The 15574-nt window shown below is 51.7% G+C and overlaps 1 protein-coding gene across 3 annotated transcripts; it reads right to left on the reverse strand.

The window, feature by feature from the left end:
- Positions 1-1725: 1725 nt before the first annotated feature.
- Positions 1726-14987, reverse strand: LOC119934996 (collagen alpha-1(XVIII) chain-like). 3 transcript variants are annotated; one of them, XM_038754610.1, is made up of 12 exons: positions 14864-14987; positions 14424-14548; positions 13658-13705; positions 13094-13252; positions 12216-12461; positions 12000-12128; positions 9094-9252; positions 7283-7342; positions 7002-7055; positions 6645-6839; positions 6332-6450; positions 1726-2109 (listed from the first exon to the last, which is right to left on the reverse strand). In XM_038754610.1, the coding sequence occupies exons 1-12, from the start codon at positions 14955-14957 to the stop codon at positions 1899-1901; spliced, it is 1599 nt and encodes a 532-aa protein (XP_038610538.1). In that variant the 5' UTR covers positions 14958-14987; the 3' UTR covers positions 1726-1898. The 3 variants fall into 3 exon arrangements, with proteins under 3 accessions (XP_038610538.1, XP_038610537.1, XP_038610536.1); XM_038754609.1 differs by lacking the exons at positions 13658-13705; positions 14424-14548; positions 14864-14987 and having other exon boundaries at positions 6332-6477; positions 9094-9231; positions 13094-13251; XM_038754608.1 differs by lacking the exons at positions 13658-13705; positions 14424-14548; positions 14864-14987 and having other exon boundaries at positions 6332-6477; positions 13094-13251.
- Between the last annotated feature and the right edge of the window lie 587 nt (positions 14988-15574).

Genomic DNA, 15574 nt, shown 5'->3' on the forward strand with positions numbered 1-15574 from the left:
GTACAATATTTAAAGCGAAAGAACATGGAAGGGGCTGTTGTTGAAAGGGAAGTATTCTCAAGCCAGAGTTTGTTCCCTGAGGGAAGGGGCCAAGCAATTCACTCATTCATTCATTCGATTAAATTTATTGAGTCTTTACTGTGTGTAGAGCACTGTACTAAGCACTCGGGAGAGTACAATGCAACAATCAACAGTCACATTCCCTGCCCACAGTGAGTTTACAGTCTTGAGGCGGGGAGACAGACATCAGTATAAATAAATAAAATGATAGATATGTACATAAGTGCTGTGGGGCTGGGAGGGGGGAAGAGAAAAGGGAGGAAGTCAGGGCGATGCAGAAGGGAGCGGGAGATGAGGAAAAGTGGGGCTTAGTCTGGGAAGACCTCTTGGAGGAGATGGGCCTTCAATAAGGCTTTGAAGGAAGGAGAGTCATTGTCTGTCGGATTTGAGAACAATGAGGGTGTTCCAGGGCAGAGGCAGGACGCGGGCTAGATATCAGGGGTGAGGCACAGTGAGAAGGTTAGAAAATCATTGTGGTATTTGTTGAGTGATTACTATGTGCCTAACACCAGAGTAGAAACAAGATAATAAGTCAGACACAATCCCTGTTCCACATGGGGCTCACAGTCTAGCGAGCAGGGAGAAAAAGTGTTGCATCCCAGTTTTACAGAGGAGGAAACTAAGGCACCAAGAAGTGAAGCGACCTGCTCAAGATCACACTTGGCTGAGTTAGTATTGGAACCCAGGTCCTCTGAATCCCAGGCCGATGTTCTAGCCATTAGGCCACACTGCTGAGTTGAGCTTGTCTCTCCCGCAAACCGTGCCCTTCCACCCACTGCACAGCAATTATTGCATATTTCTCTGAGCCCGGCTGGGCCTCGACCATAATAATAATTGGGGTATTTATTAATCTGGAATGCCCTTCCTCCTCAAATCTGGCAATTGCTCTTCCCCGCTTTCAAGGCCTTATCAAAGGCACGTCTCCTCCAAGAGGTTTTCCTTGACTAAGCCCCCCTTTCCTCTTATCCCACTCCCTTCTGCATCCCCCTGACTTCCTCCTTCTATTTTTCCCCCCTCCCAGCCCCAAAGTACTTATGTACATATCTGTACTTTATTTATATATATTAATGTCTGCCTCCTTCACCTAGACTGTAAGCTCATTGTGGGCAGAGAATGTGTCCATTTATCGTTGCAGTGTATTCCCCCATGTTCCTAGTACAGTGCTCTGTGCACAGTAAGCGCTCAATAAATATATCTGAATGAAGTCACTTCATTTCTCTGTGTCTCAGTTCCTCCATCAATAAAATGGGGATGAAGATTGTGAATCCCATGGGGGACATTGACTGTTTCAGCCTGACAAGCTTGGAACAGTGCCTGGCATGTAGAAAGCACTTAATATTAATAATAATGGCATTTGTTAAGCACTTACTATGTGTGAAGCACTGTTCTAAGCCCTGGGGAAGGTACAAGGTGATCAGGTTGTCCCATGTGGGGCTCACAATCTTAATCCCCATTTTACAGACAAGGTAACTGAGGCCCGGAGAGGTGAAGTGACTTGTCCAAAGTCACACAGCTTAATAAATACCGTAATAAAAAATATGCATTTCTCAGAAGCGGACCCACCTTGGCACATTCGTAGATAAATCCTGGGTAACCACTGAAGGGCACCGGGCTCAGTGGGGCCGGTGGAGTGTTGGGGGAAAGTGGCAGGACTGTCAATCAATCAATCAATCAATGGTATTTATTGAGCGCTTACTCTGTGCAGAGCTCTGTACTAAGTGCTTGGGAGAATACCGTCCTAGCTCCCTCCTGCCCAGGATGTCTTGAGTGGAGCAGGACCAGGCCCTGGATTTTCAACGAGGGCGGGACTCCGGGCTTCCCCTCGGCCCATCTGTCCGTCACCACGTGTCCCTGTAAGGGAAGGCGATCTCGATGCACAGGACGGCCAAGGGCTCAGTACAGTCCAAGGAGGCCACGCGCAGGAACTCTCCCTCGTCCAGGAGGGTGGCCAGACCCTGGGCCCCGCTGCTGGTCCTCCAGTCTCGGCAGGTGCCCTGGGGACCTGGGCTGTCCTTCTGGCTGGGTCCGATCCAGGCTGCCTTCTGGGTCCTGGAAAACACAGGGTTGTGTGGAGGGAGGGGTGGATCAGGAATAGTAATAATAATAAAAATGATGGCATTTATTAAACACTTACTATGTGCAAAGCACTGTTCTAAGCGCTGGGGAGCTTACAAGGTGATCAGGTTGTTCCACGTGGGGCTCACAGTCTCAATCCCCATTTTACAGATGAGGTAACTGAGGCCCAGAGAAGTGAAGTGACTTGTCCAAAGTCACACAGCTGACAATGGGCGGAGACGGGATTTGAACCCATGACCTCTGACTCCAAAGCCCGGGCTCTTTTCCACTGAGCCACGCTGCTTCTCTAAGTCGCCTACCTACCCTCCCCACGGGTAGGGACCGTCTCTATATGTTGCCGACTTGTAATTCCCAAGCGCTTAGTCCAGTGCTCTGCACCCAGTAAGCGCTCAATAAATACGATTTAATGAATGAATGAATAAATACGATTGAATGCATTAATGAATCAATACTAACTCTGTTGTATTGTTCTATTGTTCTCCCCCAAGCGCTCAGTCCAGTGCTCTGCACACAGTAAGCGCTCAATAAATACGATTGATTGATTGATTGATTGGATCCTGGGGCAGCCAACTCCAGCCATGGACCCCCATGGGCTGGGCTGGGGGGGCCCATGGGGAAGCAGGAGGCTGAATTTTCAGGATTGACCCAGCCCAGAATCCCAAGGTCACAATCCCCCATTACCCGATAAACCTCTCTAGGCTGTGAGCTCGTTGTGAGCAGGAATAGATTGTGAGCCCATTGTTGGGTAGGGATTGTCTCTATTTGTTGCCATATAAACTTTCCAAGCACTTAGTACAGTGCTCTGCACACAGTAAGCGCTCAATGAATACGATTGAATTGAATGAATAAATGTGTCTGTTAGATTGTACTCTTCCAAGCACATAGTACAGTGCTTGGCACACAATAAGGGCTCAACAAATTGAATGAATGACTGATGGCCACTTTTAATTGTCAATCTGTGGCTTCAATTGAGTGTTTACTTTGGGCAGATCACTGCATTGAGTGTTTATTTGCCAGAAGCATCTCCTACTTACTTTCTGCACACCGCTTGGGTCATCCCAAGAGTCATCCTTGGCATTGGCCTATTTACAACTTCCTCAGCCCCTCCGTTCACTTCCATGACCTGTACATGTTCCATTTACCTATTCCTCCAGTCATTTTTCCACCCTCTTGCAAGTTTTATTTTCCTCTCGTTCCCACAGTAAGTGTGAGATCTAGCCCTCCGACCTTATTTACACCTTCCTTAACACTTAGCTATACGTGTCGGCTCAATTTATTTAGTTTGACAGAGTTATACATATTTATACCTTCGTCTCCCCCATTAGAGTATACCTTGTGAGCTGGGAACCCGTCACTTCCCAATTATTGCTATTACTCCCAATTCTGTACTCCCCTAAGTGCTTATTATAGTGCATCGCAATGTGTGGGTGTTCAGTAAATGCTACTGCTACTACTACTACTATTAAATTCATTCATTCAGTTGTATATATTGAGCGATTACTGTGTGCAGAGCACTGTACTAAGCTCTTGGGAAGTACAAATCGGCGACATTTAGAGACGGTCCCTACTCAACAACGGGCTCACAGTCTAGAATGTGTTTGTTTCCCTCATTAGCTCTTCAAGAGCAGGGCGACCTTATTTACACCTTCCATAACACTTAGGTATACATGTCAGCTCAATTTATTTAGTTTGACAGAGTTATACATATTTACACATTCGTCTCCCCCATTAGAGTATACCTTGTGAGCCGGGACCCTTCCGCTTTCCTCCATAACACTTAGGTATACATGTCAGCTCAATTTATTTAGTTTGACAGAGTTATACATATTTACACATTCGTCTCCCCCATTAGAGTATACCTTGTGAGCCGGGAACACGTCACTTCCCAATTATTGCTATTACTCCCAATTCTGTACTCCCCTAAGTGCTTATTATAGCGCATCGCAATGTGTGGGTGTTCAGTAAATGCTGCTGCTACTACTACTACTACTATCAAATTCATTCATTCAATTGTATGTATTGAGTGCTTAATGTGTGCAGAGCACTGTACTAAGTGCTTGGGAAGTACAAGTCAGAGACATATAGAGATGGTCCCTACCCAACAACGGGTTCACAGTCTAGAATGTGTTTGTTCCCCTCATTAGCTCTTCAAGAGCAGGGTGACCTTATTTACACCTTCCTTAACACTTAGCTATACATGTCGGCTCAATTTATTTAGTTTGACAGAGTTATACACATTTATACCTTTGTCTCCCCCATTAGAGTATACCTTGTGAGCCGGGAACACGTCACTTCCCAATTATTGCTATTACTCCCAATTCTGTACTCCCCTAAGTGCTTATTACAGTGCATCGCAATGTGTGGGTTTTCAGCAAATGCTGCTACTACTACTACTATTAAATTCATTCATTCAGTTGTATGTATTGAGCGCTTACTGTGTGCAGAGCACTGTACTAAGCACTTGGGAAGTACAAGTCGGCGACATTTAGAGATGGTCCCTACCCAACAACGGGCTCACAGTCTAGAATGTGTTTGTCTCCCTCATTAGCTCCTCAAGAGCGGGGATTGTATCTTTAGCTGTTATTGTATTCTCCCAAGTGCTCGGTATAGGACTTTGCATGCACTAGACACCAGACCCAGTGCTTCGCACATAGTAGGAGCCCTGCAGCGGGCTCTGCACATTACATTCACCAGGCACAGTGCTCTGCAGAGAACAGACTGGTGACAGTGCTCTGCAAGGAGCGGGAGATGGGCACAGAGCTCTGTGCCTGTATATATGTATATATGTTTGTACATATTTGTTACTCTATTTATTTTACTTGTACATATCTATCCTATTTATTTTATTTTGTTAGTATGTTTGGTTTTGTTCTCTGTCTCCCCCTTTTAGACTGTGAGCCCACTGTTGGGTAGGGACTGTCTCTATATGTTGCCAACTTGGACTTCCCAAGTGCTTAGTCCAGTGCTGTGCACACAGTAAGCGCTCAATAAATATGATTGATGATGACAGAGCTCTGCACACCGCAGGCGGGTGACACATTGCTGGACACACCACAGGCGGTTGGCACAGCGTTCTGCACAGAGTGGGCGGGTGACAGCGGTCTACAAGGTGTGGGCATTCTACACAGTGCTCTGTGTACGTTGGGCTCAGACAGAGCCAGTGATGAGGAGGCGAGAAGCCTCCGTGCCATCTCCAAAGATTATCATTATCATTGTATTTGTTAAGCGCTTACTATGTGCCAAGCACTGGTCTAAGCGCTGGGGTAGATACAAGGTAATCAGGTTGTCCCACGAGGGGCTCATACTCTTAGTCCCCATTTTCCAGATGAGGGAACTGAGGCACAGAGAAGTGGAATGAAGCAGGGATTAGAACCCACGTCCTCAGACTCCCAAGCCCTTGAAGGTGTCCTAGAGAAGCAGCGTGGCTTAATGGAAAGAGCATGGACTTGGGAGTCAGAGGATGTGAGTTCTAATCCTGACTCCACCACTTGTCTGCTGTGTGACCTTGGGCAAGATGCTTAACTTCTCTATGCCTCAGTTACCTCATTTGTAAAATGGGGATTAAGACTGTGAGCGCCATGTAGGACAACCCAATTACCTTGTAATCAATCAATCAATCAATCAATCTTATTTACAGAGGACTGTACTAAGCGCTTGGGAAGTACAAGTCGGCAACACATAGAGACAGTCCCTACCCAACAGCGGGCTCACAGTCTAGAAGCGGGTGACAGAGAACGAAACCAAACATACTAACAAAATAAAATAAATAGAATAGATATGTACAAGTAAGATAAATAAATAGAGTAATAAATATGTACAAACATATATATATATATATATATATATATATATATATATATATATATATATATATATATATATATATATATATACAGGTGCTGTGGGGAAGGGAAGGGGGTAAGATGGGGGGGATGGAGAGGGGGGCGAGGGGGAGAGGAAGGGAGGGGCTCAGTCTGGGAAGGCTTCCTGGAGGAGGTGAGCTCTCAGTAGGGCCTTGAAGGGAGGAAGAGAGCTAGCATGGCAGATGTATCTACCCCAGCGCTTAGAACAGTGTTTGGCACATAGTAAGCACTTAACAAGCACGATAATAGTTACTATTATTGTGTCCCTTTCCCCATAACTTCCACGTGAGAGAAAGACCTGTGGGTCCCGGACACCCCAGCCCCTTTCTCACCAGAGGGGGTCCTCCAGGACCACACGATCGTCGAAGGTGTAGATGGGTGCCCGGAGTCCCTGGGCATGGCGGGAGTTGCCCTCCAACAGTGAGCCCCAGGTCCTGGCCAGCCGCTGGCCCTGGGGGTGAGGGTGAGGCTGGGCTGACTGGGCCCAGAGATGGAGGGGAGAGGGCAAGGGGTTCAGGGGGGCTGAGCAAGCCAGGCCCTTCTGGACCCCCATCTCCCCACCCCTGACGCTGCCAGCTCCAAGGGAAGCTGGGGTGGGGCTTGGGCTGGGGATGGGGCAGTGCCATCTGGGAGGAGGGCCCTCACCCGCAGGTTGACGATGGGCAGGGCTCGGTCCGCCCTGTGCACCAGGGATGCCAGGCGCTGGCCCGAGGCAGCCAGGAGGGCGCGAAACGTCCCGTACAGTCCAGCCTCCTGTGCCTGCCTGTGGCACTGAAGATCGGCTCCTCGCAGCCCACCCAAGTGCCCGGGCAGGGGGGCATTGAGAGCCACCAACCGGAGCTGAGGGGAGAGGGAGTCGGGCTGGGGGGTGGATCACCCTGGAGCTCCTGGGGGGCACTTCAGGGGGATGCCCCTCATGCCCCCAACCCACTGATTCCTGGGCACAGCTGTTCCAGTGGGCACAGAGGGATGATGGGGAAAGCGGGGAATGGGGATCCTCACCGAGGGAAATCTCTGGGGTCTTCCTGTGGGCGAGGGCCAGGAGGTTGGCAGTCCCTAGAAAGGCACAACCAGAGCAGGGGGTTCAGGATGAACCCTGATGGGCAGAAGGCGGTGGGGGGTCCCGAACCCCAGTTCTCGGCCCAGAGACCACCCAACCCGAACCCATAACCCAACTGATTTAGTTTCTTTTAGACCCATGGCCTGATTGTCCTGGGAGTCCTGGGCCTCCAGCGCGGACCCCGCACTCCCACCCCAAGACCTGTTGCTGGTTGAAGTTTTACCTTGCTACGCTGAGTCTCTGAAGGGTCATCACTGGCCAGGGCAGGGTCAGGGTCCTCTAACTGGACAGAGAAAGAAGGGAAATTTGGGGGCACAGTCCAGTTGAACCCCCCCACCACAGTCATCAGGCCCCAAGCAACACCATCCTGGCTCAGGCCTCCGTCTGTCCAGCCTAGAGCTGAACGCTGATAATGGAGCATTCATTCATTCAATCGTATTTATTGAGCACTTAATATTGGACGGTCCGTGCTGGGTCACTGAAGGGGAATCAGGATGGAGAAGGGAAACTGTGAACTCATTGTGGGCAGGGAATGTGTCTGTTATATTGTTACATTGTACTCTCCCAAGCGCTCAGTACAGAGCTCTGCACACAGTAAGTGCTCAATAAATTCGATTGACTGACTGTTGGATGGTCCGTGCTGGGTCACTGGAGGGGAGTCAGGGATGGAGAGGGGAGAGTTAGGAGTGATGGATGGTCCGGGCGGAGACACTGAGGGAGAGACAGAGGTGTTGGACAGGGTGGGTATCCGGGAGGCTTAATCCCGCTGTTGGGTAGGGACCGTCTCTATATGTTGCCCATTTGTACTTCCCAAGTGCTTAGTACAGTGCTCTGCACACAGTAAGCGCTCAATAAATACGATTGAATGAATGAATCCTGGACTGGATGGACTGAGGCCATGACCCGAGGTGGGAGGAGGCCGAGGGAATGACGGGAGGACGGATATCACTAGGGGATACAGTGTCAGCCTCACCCAGGGGGCTTTCAGGAGGTGGGAGATCAGTCACACTAAAGGCGAGGGAAGGAGTAAAGGAGGAAATAATAATAATATTAATAATGATAATGGTATTTGTTAAGCGCTTACTATATGCCAAGCACTGTTCTAAGCGCTGGGGTAGATACAGGGTGATCAGGTTGTCCCACGTGGGGCTCACAGCCTTCATCCCCATTTTACAGAAGAGGCAACTGAGGTACATCGATGTTAAATGACTTGTCTAAAGTCACACAGCTGACAATAATAATAATAATAATAATAGTGGCATTTATTAAGCACTTACTATGTGCAAAGCACTGTTCTAAGCGTTGGGGAGGTTACAAGGTGATCAGGTTGTCCCACGGGGGGCTCACAGCCTTCATCCCCATTTTGCAGATGAGGCAACTGAGGCCCAGAGAAGTGAAATGACTTGCCCAAAGTCACACAGCTGACAAGTTGTGGAGTCGGGATTAGAACCCACATCCTCTGACCCCTAAGCCTGTGCTCTTTCCACTGAGCCACGCTGAGGGGAGAGAAGCGGGGGATTGGGTGTCAATCAGTTCAACTGAACACTCGTGTGGGCAGGGAATGTGTCTGTTTATTGTTGTATTGCACTCTCCCAAGCTCTTAGTACAATGCTCTGCACATAGTAAGCGCTCAATTAATACGACTGAATGAATGGATGAGAGGCGTGGGGAGGATGAATAGAAGAAGCAGCGTGGCTCAGTAGAAAGAGCAAGGGCTTGGGAGTTAGAGGTCATGGGTTCAAATCCCGACTCTGCCGCTTGTCAGCTGTGTGACTTTGGGCAAGTCGCTTAACTTTTCTGTGCCTCAGTTCCCTCATCTGTAAAATGAGGATTAAGACTGTGAGCCTCACGTGGGACAACCTGATCACGTTGAAGCCTCCTCAGCGCGTAGAACAGTGCTTTGCACATAGTAAGCGCTTGACAAATGCCATTATTATTATTATTATTATCGAAGGGGGGCTAGAGTCACTGGAAGGGGGATAGTGGGGGTGTGGGGAAGGGTCAGTCTTTGGGGGTGGGGAGGGGGGTTGGTACCCGAAGCCTGCGCCATCCAATGTCGGTGCGGATGAAGGCTCCACCGCCACCGCCGCTCACGTAGGCCAGGGTGCCCTCGCCCACCAGGTGCCCGGCTCTGCCCATCTCTTCCCGGGATGAAAAGACCCAGCTCTGCAGCTGCGGGGAAGGGGTGGGGGTCTGTGGTGTGGTGGGGGGCGGGAAGAGGAGCGCAGTGGGTGAGGGGGTGCAGCAATACTAGCAGGGATTGTGGAGGGATGGTCCTTCTGGGCCCGCTCCCCTTCACCTCCTCAACCCCGATTACCTCCCACCCCAATCCCAGACCCCCTTCCTCAGCCCCCTCTTCCCCACCTGCCCCGGCTGCGATAGGAAAAGGGGGAAGGGGAAGGGCGAGATTGAGAAAAGCCACTTAATAAAAAAAGTGCTTATTAAATTATTATTAATAAATAATAAGTACAAAGTCAGCAAACACCATGATGATTAGATGATGATTGTTGTATTTTTTTAAACGCTATGTGCCAAGCACTGTTCTAAACGCTGGGGTATATATAAGGTACTCAGGTTGTCCCACATTAATTAATTAATTCATTCATTCATATTTATTGAGCGCTTACTGTGTGCAGAGCACTGTACTAAGCGCTTGGGAAGTCCAAGTCGGCAACATATAGAGACCTACCCACCAACAGGCTCACAGCCTAGAAGGGGGAGACAGGCAGCGAAACAAAGCATAGTAACGCAATAAGATAAATAGGATAGTAAATATGTACAAGTAAACTGAATGGGCCTCACAGTGTTAATCCCCATTTTTCCAGATGAGGTAACTGAGGCCCAGAGAAGTGAAGTGACTTGACCAAGGTCACATAGCAGACAAGTGGCGGAGCCGGGATTAGAACCCACGTCCTTCATTCATTCATTCAATCGTATTTATTGAGCGCTTACCGTGTGCAGAGCACTGTACTAAGCGCTTGGGAAGTACAATTTGGCAACATATAGAGACGGTCCCCACTCAACAGTGGGCTCAATTCAGTCCCAAGCCCTGGCTCTTGTCACTAGGTCTTGCTGTTTCTCTTAGGGGTGTGTGTGTGGGGGGGCAGCATCCCTTCCCCTCCACCCACAAAGGACCATCTGCTTCCTCCCACTCGTCCTTTTCATGAGCCTCAGCCTAACCCGGCTCGGCCCTCGACCTTGAGGGTGGGGACAATGTCGATTTTATTTATTTTATTTTATTTTATTTTTTTATTTTATTTTATTTTATTTTATATTTTATTTTATTTTATATTTTAGTATTTTATTTTATTTTGTTTTATTTTTATTTTTATTTTTTATTTTATTTTATTTTATATATTTTATTTTATTTTATTTTATTTTTTATTATTTTATTTCATTTCATTTTATTTTTTATTTTATTTTATTTTATTTTTTATTATTTTATTTTATTTTATTTTATATTTTATTTTATTTTATTTTATTTTTTATTTTATTTTATTTTATTTTTTATTTTATTTTATTTTATTTTATTTTTCATTATTTTATTTTATTTTATTTTATTTTATTTTATTTTATTTTATTTATTTTATTTTATTTTGTCAGTATGTTTGGTTTTGTCCTCTGTCTCCCCCTTCTAGACTGTGAGCCCGCTGTTGGGTAGGGACTGTCTCTCTGTGTTGCCGACTTGGACTTCCCAAGCGCTTAGTACAGTGCTCTGCATACAGTAAGCGCTCAATAAATACAATTGATTGATTGATTGATTGATTGACCCCCGGGAGGAGATTTCAGTGAGCCCTGTATTCCCCTCCCCACTAGCATCTCCCTGGATGGTTGCCCAGATTTGCTAGCCGTTCGCACGTGGCCTCTGCCCCGGGATCTGTGTTCGAGATTTCCCCCCATAGGAGTTCAGTGACCGCCTGGTCGACCTGGGGAGAGCGCGGGGTGCAAGGAGAGAGTAAGGGGCTTCTCCCCTTTCTGGAGCTGTGTGACTTTGGACAAGTCGCTTAACTTTTCTGTGCCTCAGTTCCCTCATCTGTAAAATGAGGATTAAGCCCCCGCAGGTCTGGGGGCCCGGGACCCCCCGGGTTGAGGCTGGTGAGAAGGACTGGCATCTCTGCAGCCACGAGAAGCAGCGTGGCTCAATGGAAAGAGCTCGGGATTTGGAGTCAGAGGTCATGGGTTCAAATTCTAGCTCTGCCGACTGTCATCATCAATCGTATGTATTGAGCGCTTACTGTGTGCAGAGCACTGTACTGAGCGCTTGGGAAGTCCAAGTTGGCAACATATAGAGACAGTCCCTACCCAACAGTGGGCTCACAGTCAGCTGTGTGACTTTGGGCAAGTCACTTCACTTCTCTGTACCTCAGTTACCTCATCTGTAAAATGGGGATTAAGACTGTGAGTCCCCTCTGGGACAACCTGATTACCTTGTAACCTCCCCAGGGCTTAGAACAGTGCTTTACACATAGTAAGCGCTTAATAAATGCCACTTTTATTATCTCTCCAACAGCCTGAGGGAAGGAGGGTCCCAGCCGGTGGTGGTAATAATAATAATAATAATAATAATAGCATTTATTAAGCACTTACTATGTGCAAAGCACTGTTCTAAGCACTGGGGAGGTTACAAGGAGATCAGGTTGCCCCACGTGGGGTTCACAGTCTTAACCCCCATTTTACAGATGAGGTGACTGAGGCACAGGGAAGCTAAGTGGCTTGCCCAAAGGCCGGATTTGAACCCGTGACCTCTAACTCCACAGCCCGGGCTCTTTCCACTGGGCCACGCTCCCTGGCTGGGGACGGGCGTCTGGGACTCCTGGTTCGCTTCCTGCCCGTTTCTCACGCCCCAGGCCTCAGTTTCCCCCTTTTCCCCCTTTAAGGAGGGCTGCCCGGGGGAAGGCAAAGGGGAGGAGAGATGGGAAGGACGGGTCGGAGCGACTTACCCGGTCACTGACCATCGGTCCGGGCGGACCCGCGGGGCCGGGCAGGCCGGCAGACCCCCGCTCCCCTGTCCGACCCGGGACCCCCGGGGACCCAGGGGACCCCGGGGCCCCGCACTCTCCCTTGGGTCCCTGGAGAGGGGAGAAATTTGGCGTTGAGGAGGGGATGGTCTGAGGCCTGTCCTCAGCCCCCCCATCACCCCCTCACCCCCTCCTCACCTGAGGTCCAGGCGGTCCCTCTGTGTACCCCAAATTCCCTGGAAGGCCCTGGGGCCCTGGAGAGCCTGGCATCCCGGGGGCACCGGGGAGCCCATCGGCCCCCGGGTGCCCGGTGTGGCCCGGGGGCCCCTGAGGCCCTGACACTCCTTCGTGGCCAGGGTAGCCCTGGGGGCCGGGGGAGCCGGGGAAGCCTGGAAAACCCTGCGGGCCGGGGGGCCCCGCCAGCCCCGCCAGGCCCCGCCAGCACTGGAAAGGGCCGAGGGAGGGGAGGGGTGTGGGGTCAGCTTCTCCCGGGGACCCGCCAACACGAGGGGTAAGGGCTGGAGGCTCAGGGGAGGGGCCGGCCAGAGGAAAGGTGGGGGGCAGGAGAGGGGCAAAGCCAGGGGGAGGGTAAAGCAGGGGCGGGGGCAGTTAGATTTGGGGTCTCCGGATTTCCAGACCCGACCCTTCCTCCCTCTCGTCTCCCTCCCACCTCTCAGAAGCACCCCTTCCCCTCCTCCCTCCCAGGGGTCAGCAGCAGCATCCCTTCCCCTCCCCTCTTCCAGGGGTCAGCAGCAGCATCCCTTCCCCTCCTCCCTCCCAGGGGTCAGCAGGAGCATCCCTTCCCCACCTCCCTCCCAGGGGTCAGCAGCAACATCCCTTCCCCTCCTCCCTCCCAGGGGTCAGCAGCAGCATCCCTTCCCCTCCTCCCTCCCAGGGGTCAGAGCAGCATCCCTTCCCCTCCTCCCTTCCAGGGGTCAGCAGCAGCATCCCGTGCCCTCCTCCCTCCCAGGGGTCAGCAGCAGCACCCCTTCCCCTCCTCCCTCGCAGGGGTCAGCAGCAGCACCCCTTCCCCTCCTCCCAACCGGTCCCGCACTCCAGGCCCCTCTCCATCCCACCTGGTTTTCAGGTGCAGCTGCTCTCTGCGGTGCTGGAGCCGGACAGGGACAGGGCTGGCTGGGGTGGCCCTGAAGGTCGGGGGGACCGAGAACCCCCCCAAGGCCCATCTCCCCAGGGAAGCCGGCCACCCCGTGGGGTCCGTGCTGTCCTCTCTCTCCCTGCGGGACGGGGGGGCAGAAATGCAAGGCAGGGAAGATGCAGGGGTCCCGGATCCCCCCACTTTCTAATCATTTCACTCTCCCTTCCCGGGCCACCTTGAAGACTCTCCCGTCCTCAACCCTGCCCTCCTCTCTGTGCCTCATACCCTGTGCCCACTCTTGACTGGCACTTTCTGGGCATCCGGCAGGACAGGCACACTCTGAAGGGTCACTGACTCGGACGGGGCAGGGAAACAGGTGGGGTAGAGGGGGTAGAGGGGTGCCGGACCAACTTCAGACAGGGAGAATGCCACCCTGCTAAAAGTAGGGAGTGCCACTGCAGTGGAGGGAGGTTGGACCAGGCCAAGGGCCCAGGTGATCCATCCCTCTCCCCCTTCACCCGACCCGAGTCTTAGCCCAGCTTACCTGCGTGTTGGGGGGAGAAGAGGGGTCTGGAAAAAGTCCCAGAGTCGTCTGAAAGGGTAAGCCCAGGGAGACGATGCTGGAGGAGGCAGTTCGCAGCTCTCCATCACCTCGCCTCTTCTTACCTCAACTCCCTTCTCTCCTTCTACATCCCAACCTGCAAACTCCCCTCCTCTGGTGCTCCTAACCTTCTCACTGGGCCTCCATCTCGCCTGTCTGGCCGCTGACTCCTGGCCCACGTCCTACCTCTGGCCTGGAATGCCCTCCCTCCTCAAAACCTCCCTTCAAAGCCCTACTGAAAGCGTACCTCCTCCAAGAGGCCTTCCCAGACTAAGCCCCCTTTTCCTCAGATCCCCCTCCCTTCCGCATCACCTCAACTGTCTCTGTTTGCTCTTCCCTGCCCCACAGCACTTATGTATCTATCTATAATTCTATTTATTTCTACTGGTAATTGTTTACTTGTTTTGATGTCTGTTTCTCCCCCTTCTAGACTGAAAGCCCGTTATGGGCAGGGATTGTCTCTATTGCTGAATTGTACTTCCCAAGCACTTAGTACAGTACTCTGCACATAGCTCAATAAATACGATTGAATGAGTGAATGAAAACTGAAGCCGGGAGAGGGGTAGGGGTTGGGATAGAGGCAATACTGGTGGCCCTTGCATTTTCTGGAGTTTTGCCTAGCAGTTCAGACGACAGCCGCCTCCCCCTCAAACACACATACGACGCTCCTCTCCAGGCTTCCCCCACTCCCCCATAATCCAGGGCCCACCTGGCCCTTCTCTTCCTCCTCTGCCTCCTCCAGGCCGCTACCCACAAAGGGGCTAGGTAGGGTGCCCAGCGGACGGGGAGTCGAGGGCTCGTTATGGGTCATGGCCTTCTTCCTGGCATCGCCCTCTGCAACAGGAACCAGGACCGGAGCAGGGGTTGGCGGGCCCTGCTTCCCCGGAGAGCCCAAGGAAAACTGCCCCACCGCCCCTGCAGGAGCCCAAATCCCTGGGCCTTGTGACTCCGGGCCACCGGGAGTTTCCCTCATGCCAGAGAGAGAAAGAGGCAGAGACAGAGAGGGAAGAGAAAAAGAGAGAGCTCTTTGTGTGCCCTGCATGTATCCAGGTTGTGCCTGCAGAAAGAGGGTTCTGGGTTTCCCAAGGGCCTGCCCATCTCCCCCCGCCACCAACCTCCGGTTTTTTGAGGGGACCCTCGGGTACTTACCGCCCCAGATCCAGCTGACCCCCTGCGGTGGGAGGGGAAGCAGGAGCAAGAGAAGGAAAGAGAAGGCGAACCTCCCCCTCCCTGAGATGCCCATTGCCCTGTCCCTGACTCGGGCCTGAGGATAGCCGCGTCTCCAGGCCGAGCTCCACTGCCCACCTCACTCCACCCAGCTGTGCCCGCAGCCGTGCCAGCACCCGCCCACCCAGCTCTGCCCCCTAGACAACCCATGCCTGGCAAGCGGGGAGGAGGATTGGCCTCTTTTCCCCGCCCTTTTCATGGCCCCAGCCACTCTGCCAGTCTGGGAGGGGGGCTCCGGCCTGTCCTGGGCCTTCGCTGACCTGACCTGACCTCGCTGACAACCCCCCTCCCTCAATTTTCTTTCTCTCTATCCCCCCCACACATCCCTACACCCCAGGTTGAACCCCTAATTTCCCCAGGCCGAGTAGACCCAGCTGGAGAACAGGATTCAGGGGGGCAGAGGTGGGTGGGCGGGGGGCACCGGAGGGGGGCCCGAGGGCTCTGGTAGGGCTGGGGTCTTTCCAGTCTCTTGCCCCCTCTGCACCCACCCTCAACCTTGAAGCGGACCGGCTCAGTGGAAAGAGCACGGGCTTGGGAGTCTGAGGTCATGGGTTCAAATCCAGACTCGGCCCATTGTCAGCTGTGTGACTTGGGGAAAGTCACCTAACTTCTTTTGGCCTCAGTTCCCTCATC

Source organism: Tachyglossus aculeatus, chromosome 11 (assembly GCF_015852505.1).
Source record: "Tachyglossus aculeatus isolate mTacAcu1 chromosome 11, mTacAcu1.pri, whole genome shotgun sequence".
In the NCBI taxonomy this organism is placed as follows: Eukaryota; Metazoa; Chordata; class Mammalia; order Monotremata; family Tachyglossidae; genus Tachyglossus; species Tachyglossus aculeatus.

Coding starts and splice junctions, on each gene's coding strand:
- LOC119934996 (XM_038754610.1), bottom strand. CDS start 14,957: ATGGGCATCTCAGGGAGGGGGAGGTTCGCCTTCTCTTTCCTTCTCTTG. Junction 14,549..14,863: donor GGTCAGCTGGATCTGGGGCG/GTAAGTACCCGA, acceptor TTCCTGTTGCAG/AGGGCGATGCCAGGAAGAAG. Junction 9,253..11,999: donor GACCGATGGTCAGTGACCGG/GTAAGTCGCTCC, acceptor ACCACACCACAG/ACCCCCACCCCTTCCCCGCA.